Source organism: Natrix helvetica, assembly GCF_964273705.1.
Source record: "Natrix helvetica genome assembly, chromosome: 2".
In the NCBI taxonomy this organism is placed as follows: domain Eukaryota; kingdom Metazoa; phylum Chordata; class Lepidosauria; order Squamata; family Natricidae; genus Natrix; species Natrix helvetica.
The window spans coordinates 236,014,962-236,034,260 of NC_138552.1; the positions used below are offsets into that span (position 1 = coordinate 236,014,962).

Here is a 19,299-nt window from a genome sequence, read left to right on the forward strand (position 1 = left end):
ACTTGCAGAAGGGAGACTAATACACTGTATATATAAAATTCAATTATATTGTACTTTATGTAGCAAAAATATGGAAAAGATATAACATTTGCTCACAGCATATGAATAAAGATATAGCATATGCATAGTGTATTTTTCAGAATATCCTTTCTATAACTTTAATTTCAGCTAAGGATTTATTTTTATTTCAACAGGTAACTTCATTTAGGAAAATGAAACATAACCAAAGCTGCTGTCGAACGCCTCCCACTATTACCATTCATATAAAACCAAGTGAATCTAAATCATATCAACAAAAAAAGACACTTGCCCTTAAGCGCCCAAAATTTAAAGACTGCCGGGAGACCTCTGGAAAAAACATTAATCATAATATTAAGCCAAAACAATCAAAAGGTTCATGTTTAATTATTCAGCGTCAGGAAATGACAGCTTTCTTTAAACTATTTGGTAGGTTTTTTGGTACATTAATAGAATGTTATATCTATGCATACACATACATATGTGTATATTGTTTATGTGCTGTCAAGCCATTTATACACACGTGAAAATAGATACATAATATTTCATATTTCAATAAAATATGCAAACTGATTGTGTGTGCATGAGAGGCAACTCAGAAACTTTCACCAACTTCAAACTCTTCATCACTCTAATTTTATTCTCATGGGAACCAAAATATAAATAAAAATTTCCTGTGCATATAGAATTCAATGATAGTAATGACTGTTTCTTCAATCCTCATATGTGTGGAAGTTGGAAATCAGATGAGGCTGATAAATGTATGTGCTAAAAAAAAGCTTGTTTTGTGTTCATAGCATTTTTCCTTGGTCTTGGTTTTCTTTAGATACAACATCCTCCCCTCCCCGCAAAATAGCTGGTGACTTTATAGTCAAATTAGAATTTACAAAAAATGTAATTTTATTGTTAAAAGGCTGTTTTCAAAGAATGTGTCCTGAGATTATAATTAGTTTGTCATTGCTGCCTTATTTTATAGATGATGATTTGATACAAGATTTCTTGTGGATGGATTGTTGCTGTAAAATTGCAGACAAGGTAGACTTATTGCTTTTAAGTCATTATAACTTTAAAAATCAGAGGATTTACTGTATATTCTGTTGTCATCTACCAAACTCTATTGTTTCATGCTAATTTCAATTTAATAATTCAATTACTGTTTTAAATAACATAAAATTTTAAAAAAATATTGTGATTAGATGTGATTGACTCACATAGATCAATATTTTAATAATACAAATCAATATTTTAGAAATCTAAATAAAAATAATGTATTAATACTTCTTATTGAGATATAAATGAGAACATGGCCCTAATTCTTAATACATGCATACTGGACATTACTATTTAGTAAGTAGGAGGCTCATTTTAATATAGTCTAAGCTACTTGTCTAAATAATCCTACAGCTTTATTATTTATTCATTTGCTGAATTAAAAGTCTGAAAAAATATTTATTCAAAACCCAACTGTAGACATTAAAATAATTTTAACTCTGATATTAAAATGCTGCAATGAATAAAATATTATTGTTAGAGTTGAGTTCTGCTATATGACATATGTTAAGGCTTAAAAAACAGCAAATAATTTGAGAGCAGTGGCTGTAGGTATTGGTACCCTATACAACACCACCGGATTGTGCAGAAAGTGACACGCTGCATGGCATACTAACAATTTATGTGACAGGCTATTATGTAATTAGGAGCACTTTACCCTGCAGCACTAGGACAGTAGCTGAAATTTATTGGCCCATTTTTCTCAATATCAGTTTTACATCGGTTTTGTGTTTGCTAAATTTCCAGTATAACTGAAAAATTACCTGATCCTTAATCTGTTGGTTAGGAGCGATATCTCTAGCCCTGCTTTACGTCCTATTAATGAGGTTAAGACAGTGAGAACATGAGTTTCTGTGGCAGAGCATGACTGAAAAATCCAATTGGAGGTGTGATTCACCTGAATTTTAAAACCTTTCTGTGCTTGGCAATTAATTAAAAATAAAGATTTTCTTTCTTTTTTTTGGTTAATAATTTTTTTTCTGTTGATTTTATCAAATTACTTTTGTCATTTGGCCAAAGGAAAAAGAGGAACATTAACATTCTACTTTCTTTCAACAGTATCTTTTGGCAATGACTTTTGTTTATTTCAAGAGGGCTGGCTATAGTATAAACGAACACACCAGGCTTAATTTCTTTGTTGCTCTGTAAGTAACTCTAAACTTTATAGTTGTGATTAAAGTGCAAGAGAGAGAATTTATTATTTGAGAGAAGAGTAGTTAGAACAAAGCCTTGTTGGCTCCAATGAATAAATATTTATATTTATATATTTACAATATTTATAATTATATTTATAATATTTATATCTTGAAGCACTTTAGGACTATTAGGCTGATAGAAATTTAATTTGTAAATTGGTGTATGAGCCCAGCTTGCTTGTCAAAACTAAGTAGAAGAGTAACTGATTTCTGCAGATTTCTAATATTTTAAAATGAAAGTTAAGAATGGAAATATTTTTATTTTATGTTCACAGAAAACCCCTCAAAAATATACAGTCGTGGTGTGTAATCTTGTTTTGTAAAAAAAAAAAAAAGACCAGGGACAATAGAGCGCTATTACTGGTAATTCTCTACCAGAGTGGTTATCTAACTTTCAATTTTTTCCCCAGTATATATATTTCAGTATATATTTTGGGGGTTTTATAATCCAATTAGGTGCTTACACTTCCTGATTTGAATAGGCTTCACATTTCACCTTAAGTATAAGGCGCAAACCTCATTTAATTTTCTAAATTTCAGTGGGAAAAATTAATAAATGTTTACAATTTAAAAACAACCTTAATGAAAATTCTTTATATCTCAAAACTAGAGACTACTAAAATTTTAGGAAAATAAGTATAACATTAGGCAATTATATAATTAAAACCCACTATTTGTGTTTTAAATATATAATTGTCTAATATTGTACTTATTTTCTATTTGGTCCACTATTTGGACCAAATAGTATTTTTGCACAATTTGCTTCTGTCAAAGTGAAAATCTATGAAGTCAGATTTTGGCAGTAATTATAAGCATCCTTAGAATGTTATTTGGTAGACAAGACTCATGATTATGTTATGGGATTTGTTTTATCATAATTTATTAAATAGGAACAATTGCTGATGTTCATGCATAATGCTAAATCAAGATATAGTATAAAACTTTTTTAAAGTGGCGTTTTCCCTTTATTAAGTAACACATTTTAATTATTAAGCTATCCAAATCTGGCAGGGCTGGAAGATTTCATGCTTGCATTCCTCTTAATTGTGCAATCGAATAGCACAAAAGGGTTGTATAGCCACCATTAAATGAGAATGTTGAACTCATCTTTAAGTTGTCCACAGTAAAAGCAAACTATTGATTTGATGTTAAAACAGTATTTTATTAAGAAAAAAAATCTACATTTTTATAGAAACTTATGAAAATTACTGAAAAGTTAAGAAAGTTTTATTCTTCTCCCTAACAGTTTAATAATCCTTTAAAGAGAAACATCCACATAACTTTAGTACATTTTATTAGACATTCATAAAATTATGTGTGGGGTCAAGAAAAAGGGATAAAATACAAAATACAGAAGAATCAACAAATAATATGTCTTGGACCTTATGATTTCTAGTAGATCATTAATTATAAATAACTAAATATATTTGTGGATTTATTCACTTATATATTTTTATGTATTTACCCACATGGGCTGCAACAAATGAAGGATACCAATTCATGTCTGACTAGATGGTATCTGACGTTACAACCATATCAAATGTAATATTGTACATCAAGCGACAGCAAAACCTCATTACTGACTTCTTATCACTGAATGGTAAAGATGATTACACTAACCACATGAAAAAAAAAATCAAATTCCTTTCAAAAGAGATGGGGTATGTGCACAAGGAAGCTGTTTGAAAGAACTGCAGGCATCTATACTGCCTACTTTCCTTCCCATATGAGTTTTCCCTTAGCACCAACACAGCAAGAGTTGCCAATAAAGGTGAAACCTTGGCAAAGGTATGGGAGTTTTGAAGCTCTGCACCCAATAATAAACAGAGTAGAGCAGCTAAATGAAAGAAAGTGTTTCTCATTTAGAAGCAGTGGATGATCCAAAAGGAGGAAAATAAGTATAGAACCCCAGCAAGATAAAGCACAATGTAAAAAAGATGCAAGAGCTCTATATGCTGGCTAGTAAAAGAAAAAGAAGAAATTTATCACTAGTACATGTTTGTTTTTTAATAATACAACAGCTTCTCAACCCTTATGGGGAGATACAAGGAACCTGTTTGTCCAGGGTCCAGTGCTTTTGTGTCTGTCCTGAGTCTGGGTTAAGCCAAACAGTTAAAAAAAAAGAACCTGTGAAAATATTGCTTTAAAAGACTAAAATCACTATTAAGCTATAGGGTAAGAATATACAGTATATCAATAACCATCAAGCAGACTTATAAACCATGAACAGTTCAATTAACAGTGCTAAGAATCTGTCCTAATTTAGATACATCTGTAAAATTGAAATATATGCTTTATACATTAAAAAGTCCCACTTTGGATGTAGTACAAATCCATGAATTAAGTCCTGATGTGGAAATAGTTTCCATTTAAGTTGAATTCTATACCAGGATGACTTTTAACACATTAAATTGTTCTAAATATCAAAACCTACTCCCATTTAATTATTTAATTATTCTTACATTGAGGGCATCTGATAAATAAATGTTTCTTAGTTGAGAAATGTATTGGTTTAGGTGAAGATCCAGTTTATTTGAACTGAACTGAATTTAAATTAACCAGTATTATTATGATTATTCTCTAATCACTTATTCTAACTCTTACTAATTGATTCTTATTCTAATCAATTATTCTCTAAATATCACGAGAAGAGTTGTAAAAATCTCTATAAATAAATACATTCCCCCCAACTCTCACAGAATATAGGTGCATGGGCCCTTTCCTGACAAAAGACGGAAATTCCAGGGACTGGTTTTAATGTTTCTTCTATATCTTTCCCAAACCTCTGTGATTGAAGAACCCATAAAGTAATTCCTTGACTGGATGGTGTAGCTGTCAGTCAAATATTTACATTTGACAGTTTACATTTATAGAAACTTTACAGAATATTTACAATGCATTGGTTAAAAAGGGGGAACTCTTTCTGAGGGATTAGCAAAATTCAGTATTACCTCAATTGCTTTGGATTTAAGATACCATTTCTACGACAAATCCAGAAAAGTACTACTAGCCATATCATAGGGCTCTGCAAATTTGTCAAAAGAGATGCTTTGCAATACCCAGGAGTATTTGAATCAGTAAACCAGAAACATCTTTTTCCAGGTTTCCTTGACTGTTCCATGAATTCAGTTTCCAACTCTGCCTGTATTGTTGAACATTTATTTATTGTATGGCATACTCATATCATATTTTGATAAAAAGAGATAAAATATGAAATAAAAATCTAAAATATTATAAATGTATGTCTAGATTACAGATATAATTTTTTTACTTCATTTGTCACAGCCAGGAAATCAGCAAAGTCTCCATTATAGCCTCTATTTTGGCATTGTCACTATATTTTGGCTAGATTGTTTTTTGACCCCGCAGTCACAATTTAATGGTGGTATTTTGCCCCAGGTAAAGAGGGCATGTCATCTATCATAGCCACTGTGTGAATTCAGTTCAGTGTTTGTCCATATCGTATGGGGCTTAGCACATCCAGGTGTTTTTTTTCAAAATGCAAGGCAAATTTCATCATTGTGGGGAGCAATTTTATTTTACATATTGTGTATATCAAAATCATCTTCTACAAGTACTTTAGCAATTGAAATAGCGGGATATCGGGAGCTCGACCAGGCAGGCTACATCTCTCAGTATTGATAGCTGAGAGTTATAAGTAATCTTCAAGTATTTGAGATGACCCAAGGTTGGGCATGGAAGCAACACAGCCAGAACAAAGGCTTAAGTCCCTTTTATTGAGCCTTGTTAAGAGGGGTGGGGTACCCTTCTCCCGAATCATCGGGTCGCCCTGCGTTGAACCTGCCTCCTCTCCATTCTCTCTGCTTGGGGATTGTGTGGGAGGGTTATTGTTCATCGCTGGAGCTCCATGGCTCCTTTGCTCTGCTGCCTGCCCTCTCTTCCCTCCTTGTTTGGTCGTCCTGTGCCCTCTCTCCTGCACTGGCAACCCTTCCCAAGTCCAAGGGACCCAGGACTGCCTCATCCTGCTCTTCTGGTCATTCTCCAGGGCTAGAAAGGCTGCATCATCTTCCTCCATTGGCCCTAGCTCCGTCTCCTCCTCCTCCTAGGAACCAATCTCCAACGGGACCATGACAGTATTCTTGGAGGACCACATTTATTCATCTTACTTCTGGGAGATGTATGTGGCTCAAAGGAAGCAGCCAATATGTGGGAGTATTTCTGATCACCCCAATAACAATGTGCCTTGACTCATGCAATTGTGCATCAAACCTATTTGTGTAGAGGCTATTAAGCCATACTGTAGCACAATACTCTGCTGCTGAAGAAACCAAGTTCAGTGCAGGATGACTGTTTGCATCCATGATATTCCTTAAGTCACATGTGTCTCCTGGATAATGCTAAAGAAGCAGTCACTTCAAGGTGAAACATCTAAAGTCTTGAAGATATGGCAGTCAATTGATCCTAGTGATCTCCTGGCTATATCACATCATATCATATGGTCACTTATGATCAGTACTAGGGGAACAGACCTAGCCCTTGGCACTTTTTATGAGGGGTGCCTCAGGGTTTTACATGAAGCGGTTAGGTGATGTCAAAATCAGTATGGAGTGTAGTATCATAAGTATATTGATGATATTCAGATGTGTCAGAGTCTAGCTATCCAGCCAGCACACAAGTAAATAATTCAACAAAATTCATTTATAGAAGAAACTTTTATTATATACAATAATATAAAACATGATGCATGTATACAATAACCATACAGCTCTTACAACGTGGTAGAGAGAAGAAGTAGTAGCAAGTACAAGGACAAGAAGTAGAAGTAGAAGTAAGAAGTAAGGACAAACGAATTCTTATATATACAGAACAGTTAAACTAAGCCACGGCCAGGCTGTGAGCCGTTTCACATAGCTCACAACAAATCCTGTGTCTCAGTCTCCAAACAGTTCCCATTGGCTGACTTGTTGTTATGGCTATTCCAGTTCATAAATTCTTATACACTGACAAGATGTACATCTCTACAGCAGGCTGGATTAGTGATGTGGTTGAGGCGCCTTGAGATTGCGAGCATTTGGAGGGTTACTGTGACAGTCTGAAAGAATGGGTATAATACAACCCTATCAAGATGGAGTAGTATTTTTAAATTTAATTTTTTACTTTCAAAATAGTAACAGAAAAAGAACAAAGCACAACGATAATTATAATTGGTATATTCTCAAAGGAAAAAATGCGTAAGAGTTGCTTTAAAAAGGTGAAAAATACAAAAAGAAACAAAATATATCATTAGAAAACAGTACAATTCTATATGTATTTAATGTAAACACAATTCAAGTGTGTAGATTTTTATTTCTAATATACTTATATAACTATCATTCTTTTTTAACATACTATCTTTTGTATAAATGAGTTCCATATTCCATTATACTTGTCCATATAAAGTCTATATCATAATCTTCTCATAGGCGACAAGTGTAATCAGGTCTTCAATGCTATGAGTAAATGAGGCCATATACTTATCTTTTCAATGCTGCGGTATCAATCTTTTAGCCATAGTAAGGGCACACGGACTCCATTTAGGTTGTCTGGTTGTCAAATTCCTTGTAATAGTTGTGTAATTAAAGTGAATATTTACCTTTGAAAATGTTAGCTTTTGTTACATATCATATTTATATAATCCACTTCCCAGATTGTTGGGGACAACATGCTGACTCTGTAAACCGCTTAGAGAGGGCTGTAAAGCACTGTGAAGCAGTATATAAGTCTAAGTGCTATTGCGATAACCATAGGGCCCTATTCAGGGTCACTCAGTCACCTCTTGATTTTACTGTTGCAATGCAAGATTGCCCTTGAAGACCCCCTTCCCTACCCTGAAGATTTAGTTGGCCCAGCATGCACTGGTAGATTCAGTTCTGGTACCCCAAAGTTTCCTGATTTTGTGTGTACTGTAGTGGCTCTCAGTCATCTTTCAAGTACAGTTCAAAGTGCTGGTTATCACCTTTAAAGTCCAGGCCAGTTTATTTGAGGATCCACTTTTCCTTGAGGCTGTCTATCCAGCTTACCAAATCTAAAAGAGCATGTGTGCTCCAGGTCCCCTCTATCAAACAATGCCATCTGGTAAGACTGAGGAGCTGTTCCTTCTCTGTAGTGACACCTGTCCTATGGAATGGTCTCTTGCCTGAAATCTGAAGGGCTTCCACTCTTGGTTTTCCATAAGGTTATAAAGACCTGACACTTTCCACCAGGTGCTGGGCCAGAATGTGAACTCAGCTGGTGTGGGCAGCTGGTTGTTATGCAGAGGTGGGTTCCAGCAGCCACTCCTGCCAGTTTGCTCGTGGTTGTGTAGCGGGTGCGCAGGTACTTTGTGCACGTTTGATGCACGCATGTGCAGTACAATAAAAATTGTTCTGCGCATGCACAGAAGCAAAAAAAAAGATAGTGATGCCTACGGGAGAACAGGTTTGGGGGCGTGGCAGGCCTGGGTCACTGCCGGTTCCAGCGACCCAGGCTGCCAGACCACTACCGGTTCGGCTGAACTGGTCTGAACCGATAGGAACCCACCACTGTTGTTATGATACCTTTATTGGAGTAGGGTGGTTTTTAATTTTGTATTTCTGTTCCTACATATTTATATTGTTCTGATTGTTTCTAGTTTCCTAGGGTTATATTTGAAGATGGCAGCAATATAAATCTTTTCAATGCACATATAACAGAAATGTCAATTAGAAATATCAAAGCCAGATATTTTAACTTGAATTCCATTCAGCCTTGTTTCTGTATTCTAAAACTACAAGACTTTCATTTCTTTAAAAACTGAGATTTTCAGGATGCCTGAATTTTACCTATTTCTGTATTTTGGCTTTTGACTTTCTTTGTACATATAGTTCTGAGTTTGATACTCTGAATATTAGGTTAAGAGAAGTTAATGTCAGAAATGATAATCTATTTTCCTAATATGAAATATGCTTAGAGATGTTTGTCCAAACTAAATTGTTTTGAGCAATCTGTAATGACATGGGAATGGGGATAAGAAAAAAAGATGGGAGACAGTGGTAAACATTTGATTAAAAGTTATGTTTAATTGTCATATACATGTTATTGTAGATACCTTGCAAATACAGTTGAAGAAGACGATGAAGAGTCAAAATATGAGATTTTTCCATGGGCTCTAGGAAAAACCTGGAGAAAACTCTTCCCAGATTTCTTGGCTTTGAGGGATGAACTGTGGAGTAAGATGGGTTATAGAGCTATAGTAAGTAGACGTTGCTGTGAAGAGGTAAGAAAAGTATGTTTCATATTATTAAGAAAGTGGATAGATCAATTATAATAAACCTCTGTTTTCTAGTACAGCACCTTTCCTTGTTTTCAAAACTCTAGTAGTTATTTTTAAATACTGTCAAAATTATCATTACTCATTTTAATTGCTAGTTGATACCATGTTTTGAAAACACTCTAATGAATAATTGACCTTTATCAAAGTGGTTGTATGTTTTTAAAAACATGATACTACCACTTATTGGAAAATATGAAATAATATATGAATTCAGTGTACATTATATAATTAGCTTCTAGCTGTTTTTGTTACACCAATTCACCAAACCTCCTACTTCCTTGAGTAAGCACCCTCATTGTCATCTTAAATAAGGCCTGCTACCCTTGTATCATCCTCATACTTCACAATATGGTTGGTGGCAAACGTAGCACAACAGTCATGGGTCAGCAACACAAACAACAGCGGACTTAAGAGACAGCCCTTAGGAGAATCTGTGCTCAAGTAAATAGAAATATTAGTCCCAACTGACACATACTGGAGCCTATCAATAAGAAAATCAAGAATACAGTTGCACAAAGCCTAAAAGCCCCAGTTTTTATACTAGGTGGTGAGGAATGATTGGATTAAATGCTAAAGTCGACAAACAGCATTTGCACATGTTTCTTTCCTCTAAGTGTGCCAAGCTCAGATGGATAACAGAAAAAATAGCAGAGCGATTTCGACATATTTTCGCAAAATAAGGAGCAATTCTATTGTTGACTAGTTTCCAGCCAATAAGTGCCTTTGTTGCTCATTCTCCTAAAACAAGGCTAACCCCATGTTCATGCCACCCTTCATGGCTTGCATATGATGATCTTACCATTCCTATTAATTTGGCTACTATCCACCTGATCTGATGATACAAAAGATATGTAGCTTGTAGTCATCAAAGAGCCACAGAATTTGAGATTTTCCAACCTGGTGTAGCGTTCTCACATTCCATGTCCCAATTCTTGTGTGATGTTCTTGACTGAGAAGATCATGTTCAACTTCTGTCACAAGACCCCATGGCCAGTTTGCTCCAGTGCTATCAAATAAGCAATATGACTTGAAACAGAACTCTTGCCTGGTTGATTAAATTTTCTTGAGATTATTCTTGCTGTTTTTGTTACTTCGCCTTATGAAATATCATAGAACGGTGCATTGACATCCACTGGCCATCAACTTTATTGATTTTAAGAAAGCATTTTAGTGTCCACTGAGAAGCTCTCTGGCAGATCCTACATCTATATGGTGTATTGACAGTTTTCATTATTATCTTTATACCTACAATTAAACTGCTGAATTAAGACTCAAAATGCCCATCCAGACTCCTTCCAAATTACTACCAGAGTTAGACAAGGCTGTATTCTATCACTGCTCCTCTTCCTTGTGGTCTTTGACTATGTTATGTGAAGAACATCATGCATCAGGAAAGGCATTCATTATTCTGACCAAGACTGTCTTGGTAACCTGGAGTTTACAGATGATATTATCCTATTTGAAGAAAACAAGCCAAAACTACAACAAGTGATGACTGCCTTAGATGAAGCAACCTAAATTGGACTCAGGATAAGTGCCAAGAAATTGAAGAACATAAATGTGAGCTCCACTGCACAGATACAGGAAATCACATTTTGATCAGTGACTTGAGAATGTAGAAAGGTTTATCTCTTTGGATAGTGTAATAGCTCAAAATGGAGATGCAGAGATGGACATCAAGTGATGCATGGCAAAAGCAACAATTGTATTCCAGATGCTGAATAAAATCTGGTCCTCATCATCTATATCACTGAAACTTAAATTCTGTTTGCTTGCTTCTGTAGTGGTCCTGACAACCATTTATGCCAACAAGATTTGGAAGGCGTCAGCAAGTATTAACAAGAGACTTGATATCTTCCAACAAGATGCTTTCACTAAATCCTAAAGATTCACTATTTCGACCATATTACTAAAGAAGTGCTCCAAAAATGTTTCAGCATGCAAAAACACTCCAGCTTGCAGTTCACGTTCTTCATGCAGAGATTATGACCTGGTGAAGAACATTCATGGAAAACATCACATGGGAAGATGCTGAAGTACTTGCCCAAGACCAAAAATGCTGGAGATCCCTTGCTTCCCTATATGCTACACAGCACAGGAGGATCTAATGCTAAAAAGCAAAACAAAACAAAATGATTTGAACCTTCCTGAAGCAGGGATTGGAGCTTGCTGGACAGAAGGGGGTGAGTCACAGAGACAAAGAGAGAGTGAGGTGGGGGCCCATCATATATCTATAAACCAAAATAGCAATAACACATTCTGGATTAGTGTGCTTGAGATTGTGATTTTATTTTATTTCAAAATGACTGGCTTAGTTCAATGTAATAGCTGTCTTGCACCTGTCTTTCGCAGTACTCTTTTCAAATTTGGATACTGTCCCCTTTGTAAACAAATTACTAGTCTACATAGACAGATTACCTATCTAGAATCTGTAATCTGTGCTCTCCAAGCAGAAACTAGATGTCTACTTCAGCCATTCCACTCTATGGAGATGCCATGCTATCAGCCCCCTCTGCCACAAAGATCTTGCAGAAGAAGAGCAGTCTGGACAACCGTGGGATCTGGCAGGTTGAGAGCTGTGAACCATAAACACAAAGCTTTTGCTGTGACCCAGCAAAACAGATATAGTGCCCTTGCTGACCTTAATGGGGACACTAAAGAGATAGGTCAAGGTAGGTGTGATAATGATGACTCAAATAAGCAGGGGATCATGGTCCAAAACGAAGTACCTTCTTCGGAAATGCGAAATGGGGAACCAGGTATCACACATCAGTCACAGAAGAAGAGCAAGGTAAGCAAAAAGAGAAGCCACCTTCTGGTTGGTGATTCAATTGTAAGGGATGTAAATTTAGGAGAGGATATGGAGGTTTTAAAAGAGGTCAGATGTCTGCCAGGTGCTACTGCCAGCAGAGACAAGAGGCGTATTCTTAAGATAGTCAAGAATGCAAGTAAGGACTGTGACGTTGATGCTATTATACATCTTGGCACAAATGATCTGTCCCAAAAAGATGTACTTTCTGTGCAGAATGATTTCCAGAACTTGGGATATGAACTTAATAGTATAGGTTGTAGGCTTATCTTTTCAGAGGTTTTACCTGTATATAAGGAACAAAAAGGGAAGGGCCAGCGTGTAGCAGAGTTTAATGTTTGGCTAAAGGAGTGGTGTAAAAAGGAAGGCTTTGGTTTTATTAGTCATGATGCCTGTAGCTGGTCCAATGAAAAACTGTACAAAAGAGATGGGTTGCACCCATCCAAGAAAGGGACTGAGTTACTTGGCATTAAATTCACAGATTTTCTTGATAAACATTTAAACTGAAGAGCGGGGACAGAGAATTAATAGATACAGAACATTTCTGTCCCCAGCAAACTAAAATTCATAGGGTTATAAGTGCATGTAACATAGATGTGTGTGTGGGTAAGATTATCACTCCTGCTGTCAAGCAAAACCAAGCATTTAATAGTGATTGCCATACCATGTGCATGAATCACACAAGTGGCAAGTGATTGCCGTACCATGTGCATGAATCACACAAGTGGCAAGAAAATAGGGGCAGTCAGTCATAACACAGGTTATGTAGACAGTAAACACAGGTTCAATCAAAATGGACTCAAATGTCTATACACCAATGCACAGAGTATGAGGAATAAACAGGGCGAATTAGAAATTCAAGTAAAAGAGGGCAGATACGACATTATTGCCATTACAAAAACTTGGTGGGATGAAACCGACAAATGGAACATTCAGCTAGAAGGATTTAAATTATTTTAAAGAAATAGACCAAATAAAAGAGGAGGTGGAGTTGCACTATATATAAGAAATAACTACATCTCTACAGAAATAGAACACAACAATGATGAGAACTATCTTGAATGCATTTGGGTCAATATTAAAGGTTGTGGGGGAAATGACACTGCCATAGGTCTATACTACAGGCCACCCAACCAAGCAGAGGAACTAGTCAGCTTTTTGCTAGTCAGCTAACTAAGGTATGTAGGAAGCACACCACAATAGTAATGGGAGATTTTAACTACCCTGACATCAACTGGGAAACAAACTCTGCACCAAGTGGAAGATCCAACAGGTTCTTAAGAAACCTAGCAGACAACTTTGTTTTCCAAAAAGTAGAGAAGGGAACAAGGGGATCAGCCATATTGGACTTAATCCTCACTAACAGAGAGGAAATGATAGAAGGTGTTGAAGCCGTAGGAACCCTGGGGGCAAGTGACCATGCAATATTGGAATTCAACATTATCCAAACACAAGTAGTAGAACAAAGCCAAACTAGAGTCTTGGACTTTAAGAAAGCTAATTTCAATAAACTTAGAGAGTGCTTGGGAAAAATTCCATGGATGAGAATCCTCAAGGGGAAAACAACTCAAGAAGCTTGGGAAATTTTGAAAAATGAGATTACAAAAGCCCAGTCTAGCACAATACCAATGAAGAAGAAAAATATCAGCTCCCAAAAGAAACCAGCATGGCTGCATAAAGAACTATCTGACAAACTGAAAGACAAAAAAGGTAAGTATAAAAAGTGGAAGGAGGGGGACATAACTAAGGCAGAATATCAGCAAACAGCCCGAGCATGTAAAGATGAAGTGAGGAAAGCTAAGGCTCACAATGAAGAAAGGCTTGCCACAAAAGTAAAAATTAACAAAAAAAGCTTCTTCCAACATGTTAAAAACAAGAAAAAGGTTAAGGAAACAATTGGTCCATTGCTAGGAGAAAGTGGCAAGAAGGTGACAAGCAACAGGGAGAAAGCAGAACTATTTAACTCATGTTTTGCATCTGTCTTTACACAAAGGGATAAAACAGTCCAACCTGTCAAAAGCAGCACCACAAAAATCAGATTAGGAACACAAATTGAAATAGGGAAGAAAATGGTAAGTGAGCACCTGTCTACCCTAGATGAGTTCAAATCACCAGGACCGGATGGATTACACCCCAGGGTTCTGAAGGAACTAGCAGACGAGATCTCAGAACCACTGAATTATATCTTTCAGAGATCCTGGAACACCGGGGAACTACCAGAGGACTGGAAAAGAGCTGATGTGGTTCCCATCTTCAAAAAAGGGAAAAAAATAGATCCAGGAAACTACAGACCTATCAGCCTGACCTCAATACCAGGAAAGATTCTGGAAAAAATAATCAAGCAACGAATTTGCGAACACCTAGAAGCAAACAAAGTAATAGCCAAAAGTCAACATGGATTTGTCAAAAACAGATCATGCCAGACTAATCTTATTGCATTCTTTGATAATGTGACAAAATTAGTGGACCAGAGGAATGCCGTTGATATAGTTTACTTGGACTTCAGTAAGGCTTTTGATAAGGTAGACCATAACGTACTACTAGATAAAGTAGAAGAATGTGGGTTAGACAGCATCAACACCAGATGGATTCGTAACTGGCTGACCAACCACACTCAACGTGTAGTTCTCAATGGAACTGCATCTACATGGAGGGAAGTATGCAGTGGAGTACCCCAAGGCTCTGTTTTAGGCCCAGTACTCTTCAACATCTTCATCAATGATTTGGATGAGGGAATAAATGGGGAACTCATCAAATTTGCAGATGACACCAAGCTGGCAGGAATAGCCAACACTCCAGAAGATAGGCTTAAGATACAGAAGGATCTTGACAAACTTGAAGATTGGGCACTATCTAATAAAATGAAATTCAATGGTGAAAAGAGTAAGGTTCTACATTTAGGCAACAAAAACGGAATGCACAGGTACAGTATAGATGATACCTTGCTCAGTAGTAGTAACTGTGAAAGGGATCTTGGAGTTCTAGTGGACAACCATTTAAATATGAGCCAGCAGTGTGCAGCAGCTGCCAAAAAAGCCAACACAGTTCTAGGCTGCATCAACAGAGGGATAGAATCAAGATCACGTGAAGTGTTAATACCACTTTATAATGCCTTGGTAAGGCCACACTTGGAATACTGCATTCAGTTCTGGTCGCCACGATGTAAAAAAGATGTGGAGACTCTAGAAAGAGTGCAGAGAAGAGCAACAAAGATGATTAGGGGACTGGAGACTAAAACATATGAAGAACGGTTGCAGGAACTAGGTATGTCTAGCTTAAGAGAAAGAAGGACTAGGGGAGACATGATAGCAGTGTTCCAATATCTCAGGGGTTGCCACAAAGAAGAGGGAGTCAAGCTATTCTCCAAGGCACCTGTGGACAGAACAAGAAGCAATGGGTGGAAACTAATCAAGGAGAGAAGCAACTTAGAACTGAGGAGAAACTTCCTGACAGTTAGAACAATTAATCAGTGGAACAGCTTGCCTCCAGAAGTTGTGAATGCCCCAACACTGGAAGTCTTTAAGAAGATGTTGGATAGCCATGTATCTGGAACGGTATAGGGTTTCCTGCCTAGGCAGGGGGTTGGACTAGAAGACCTCCAAGGTCCCTTCCAACTCTACTATTGTATTGTATTGTATTGTAATCTTGGGAAATGTGCTGTTTTGTCTACAGGTAACCCTCAAATTACAAATGTAATAATCTGCCAATTACATTCAGAACCTGAGAATTTGTTAATTGAATCATATTAAATGTGATCCCTTCCAGCTTTCCGCAACACATTTATTAATCGAATGCACAGGTTGTTAAGTACGCATGAGATAATCTCAGAGTGGAGACGACCATGGGGGCATAGTGCTGGAACAGACCACTTACTTCCAACCACCCAAAGTCTTCCCCCGCCCAGAGATATCTTATGCTCTGCTAACAATCCCCTGGGGTACCCATATTTGCTCCCCTCCCCATCCTGTCCCACCGGATCTCCACAGGCACTGGGCCTGTTTTGCGAGCCCACCAGATTCCACTTGCTCCACCCTACCCCATTATTTCTGGAGATCTTATTTTTTGAAGATCTCCAGAGTTTCAGAACAGGCTGGCCCACAAGGCACAAAAGCAGCCCCCATTTACTCAGATGCTGGTGAAGCTGTCACAGATAGTGGAACATGGAATGAAGCTGTCAGGATTGCCCTCAGTGCTCCACGCAACGTCTCTTCTGCACTTTTGACTTTTTGGTTCATCTTTTTCCAAACATAGATGTAGCATTCATTGAAAGTGGTGCCTGCCCTTTCACTTTCTCTTGCTCTATACTTATTAGACCAATTTTGCTAATGAATAGCAGTTTTTTGATGTTTTATAATTATGTTCTTGTTAATTAAGAAAATGAATCTTGCCCACTAGTCTTTATAATTTCTGTGTACTGTTTGCTATATGACAGTTCAGATGCAGTCCTTTCTGAGATAAGTCTTTGATACAGGTAATGGCAATTGCTTCAACGCATTATGTATGGCAGCGGGAACGGTCTCTTTACCATAGTGGAGCTATAAGAAACAGTTGCAGAAACAAAGTACAGTTGCCTCGAGGACCCAACGCCACACCTGTAGACTGTTCACTTTGTGGGAAAAAAACACGATATATAAGGCTGGGATTATCATCTTCCTCCTCCACTGACACTCTGGAAATGATGGAGCAACATGTCACTCCTGGTTTGCTTGATCCAACAGATAAAATGCTCCTTGATCCATCTTATCATTGTCGCTCCCAAGGTAAGTTAAGTGAACATAGAAATAAAATATTACTGTAATGCTTAAACTTCTAGTCTAACTATAGGCAAGAAATCAAAAGGGTTGTATGTTTAGAGATCACATATATGTGTCTCTTGCTGGTAATGTTTTGTGTTTACATGAAAACTACAGAGTGCGTTTAAACTTAATGAAAGAACATCTAATGCACCAAGAAATTAGTGTTAATGAGCTGAAAGCAAGAACAATAGAAAGTAGTCTAAGCAACTTTATAGTTCACTGGAAAGCCTTTTTACAATTTTACTTTGCTAGATAGGTTTTTCATTCTGTTATTCCTATTTATGTAATCTGTTCTGAATTACAGGTAGTTCTCAATTAACGACCACAACTGAACACAAAATTTAAGTTAAGTGAGAAATTTGTTAAGTGAGCTTTGTCGTTTTTTACGACTTTCATTGCCACATTTCTTAAGTGAATCACTGCAGCTATTAAATTAGTAATACAGTTGTTAAGTAAATATTGCTCATTGAGCTTGCTTGTCAGAAGGTAACAAAAGGCGATCACATGACTCTGGGACACTGCAACTGTCATAAATGTGAGTCAATGGTCAAGCATCCAAATGTAAATCAAATGACCATGGAGATATTGTAATAGTTGTAAGTGTGAAAAATGGGCATAAATCACTTTTTTCAGTGATGTTGTAACTTTGAATGGTCACTAAATGAACTGTTGTAAGTTGAGGACTACCTGAATACAAAAACATGCTTGCTTATCCATAATGACACTCTAAGCCAGCGGTTCTCAACCTGTGGATCACGACCCCTTTGGGGGTCGAACAACCCTTTCAAAGGGGTCGCCTAAGACCTCAAGGGCCTAGAGTCAATAACTGGAGAGGGGGATTAATTTGCCTGATATTAGCCAACGGGAGCATTCTCCAACCTCGGTGTGGAAAGGGAGGCATTTTGCAGCGATAGTCTCCGCACCGTAAACAGTTGGTTTCCAGTGCTTTATGGGAAGTGTGGTCTTAAGGTGCTCCTTTCGCCTGCCAAGATGCCGCCGGTTCCGAGATTAGTTGGTCACTCTGCAGCGGCGGCCCTTGGGTGTAGTAGACATATGGCGACGGGGCGGGGGGGGGCAAAGAAACAGGTCCACTTTGCCCAGTTGGAAGCAGAGGAGGGAGTGTGAGAGGAAGTGGGAGCCCTCGCGGATGCCGCTGGGGAGGATGCGGCCACCAGAGAGCCTGGAAGCTCGGCACCGCTCACCCTTCAGCCGATCGTAAAGGTGGGCGATGGCAGCGGGCGAAGAAGCCGGGCAGGTGGCAGCCTTGGTGCGGGAAAGCTGGCGGCGGCAGTGATGGCTTCCCAGCGGGCACTAAAGTGATGCATTTTGGCTGCTCTTTGCGCCACTTTCCTGGGCCTGGTAAGGGGGTGGGAAAGCCACATGGGTGAACGAGCTGGGCAGCGCGTCGAGTGATAGCTGGCTTTGCTCTCCAACGACCCCGCAGGTGCCTTGCCCTTATGGCCCAGCCTGCAGCTTCCTGGGAGCAGCGAAGGAAGTCCGGGATTGGGCGCTGCCCTCTGGCGCCCTTGAAAGTGTGGCAGTCGGCAGACCTGATTGAGCTGCCCCGCTGGTGAGAGATCCGGCGGGGATCTCTCTGACATCCTTAAGAAGCAAACATTGCCCTGCTGGAATAGGAACAAATGGAGACCCTTTGCCTCTTGTCCTGTTTTTGTTCAAGCCTAACATACAGGTAGTCCTCGACTTACCAGCCCACACTTGAGCCCAACATTTATGTTGCTAAGTGAGACGTTTGTTGTGGGTTTTGCCCCATTTTACCATTTTTCTTGCCACATCTGTCAAGTGAATCACTGCAAGTTGTTAGTAACACTGTTGTTAAGTGAATCAGGCTTAACAATTCATAACAGTAGCAAAATTACAGTTATGAAGTAGCAACGAAAATAATGTTATGGTTGGGGGGTCACCACAACATGAGGAACTATATTAAAGAGTCGCGGCATTAGGAAGGTTGAGAACCACTGCTCTAAGCTCCCAAATACTCTTTTTGACAGATGACCAGCCTCGGAATGGGAAAAAAAGTAGTCGAGATAAATCCATGGACTGGTTTACTGGAAATGAAGAATAACAAAACTTAACAAATTTCAAAATGAATAGCAAATTAAACACAAAATACATGTCAAA

General features: G+C 37.9%; 1 protein-coding gene across 1 annotated transcript in view; it reads left to right on the top strand.

The window, feature by feature from the left end:
• Window positions 1-19,289, top strand: part of SPDYA (speedy/RINGO cell cycle regulator family member A) — a 32,189-nt gene extending 12,900 nt beyond the window's left edge. The window contains exons 4-9 of the mRNA XM_081940664.1: window positions 195-447; window positions 995-1,053; window positions 2,128-2,213; window positions 9,327-9,498; window positions 16,836-17,124; window positions 19,170-19,289. Of these exons, the coding sequence (XP_081796790.1) occupies window positions 213-447; window positions 995-1,053; window positions 2,128-2,213; window positions 9,327-9,498; window positions 16,836-17,124; window positions 19,170-19,243 (915 nt within the window). The 5' untranslated portion in view covers window positions 195-212 and the 3' untranslated portion in view covers window positions 19,244-19,289. The remainder of the gene's footprint in view (window positions 1-194; window positions 448-994; window positions 1,054-2,127; window positions 2,214-9,326; window positions 9,499-16,835; window positions 17,125-19,169) is intronic.
• The last annotated feature ends 10 nt before the right edge of the window (window positions 19,290-19,299 follow it).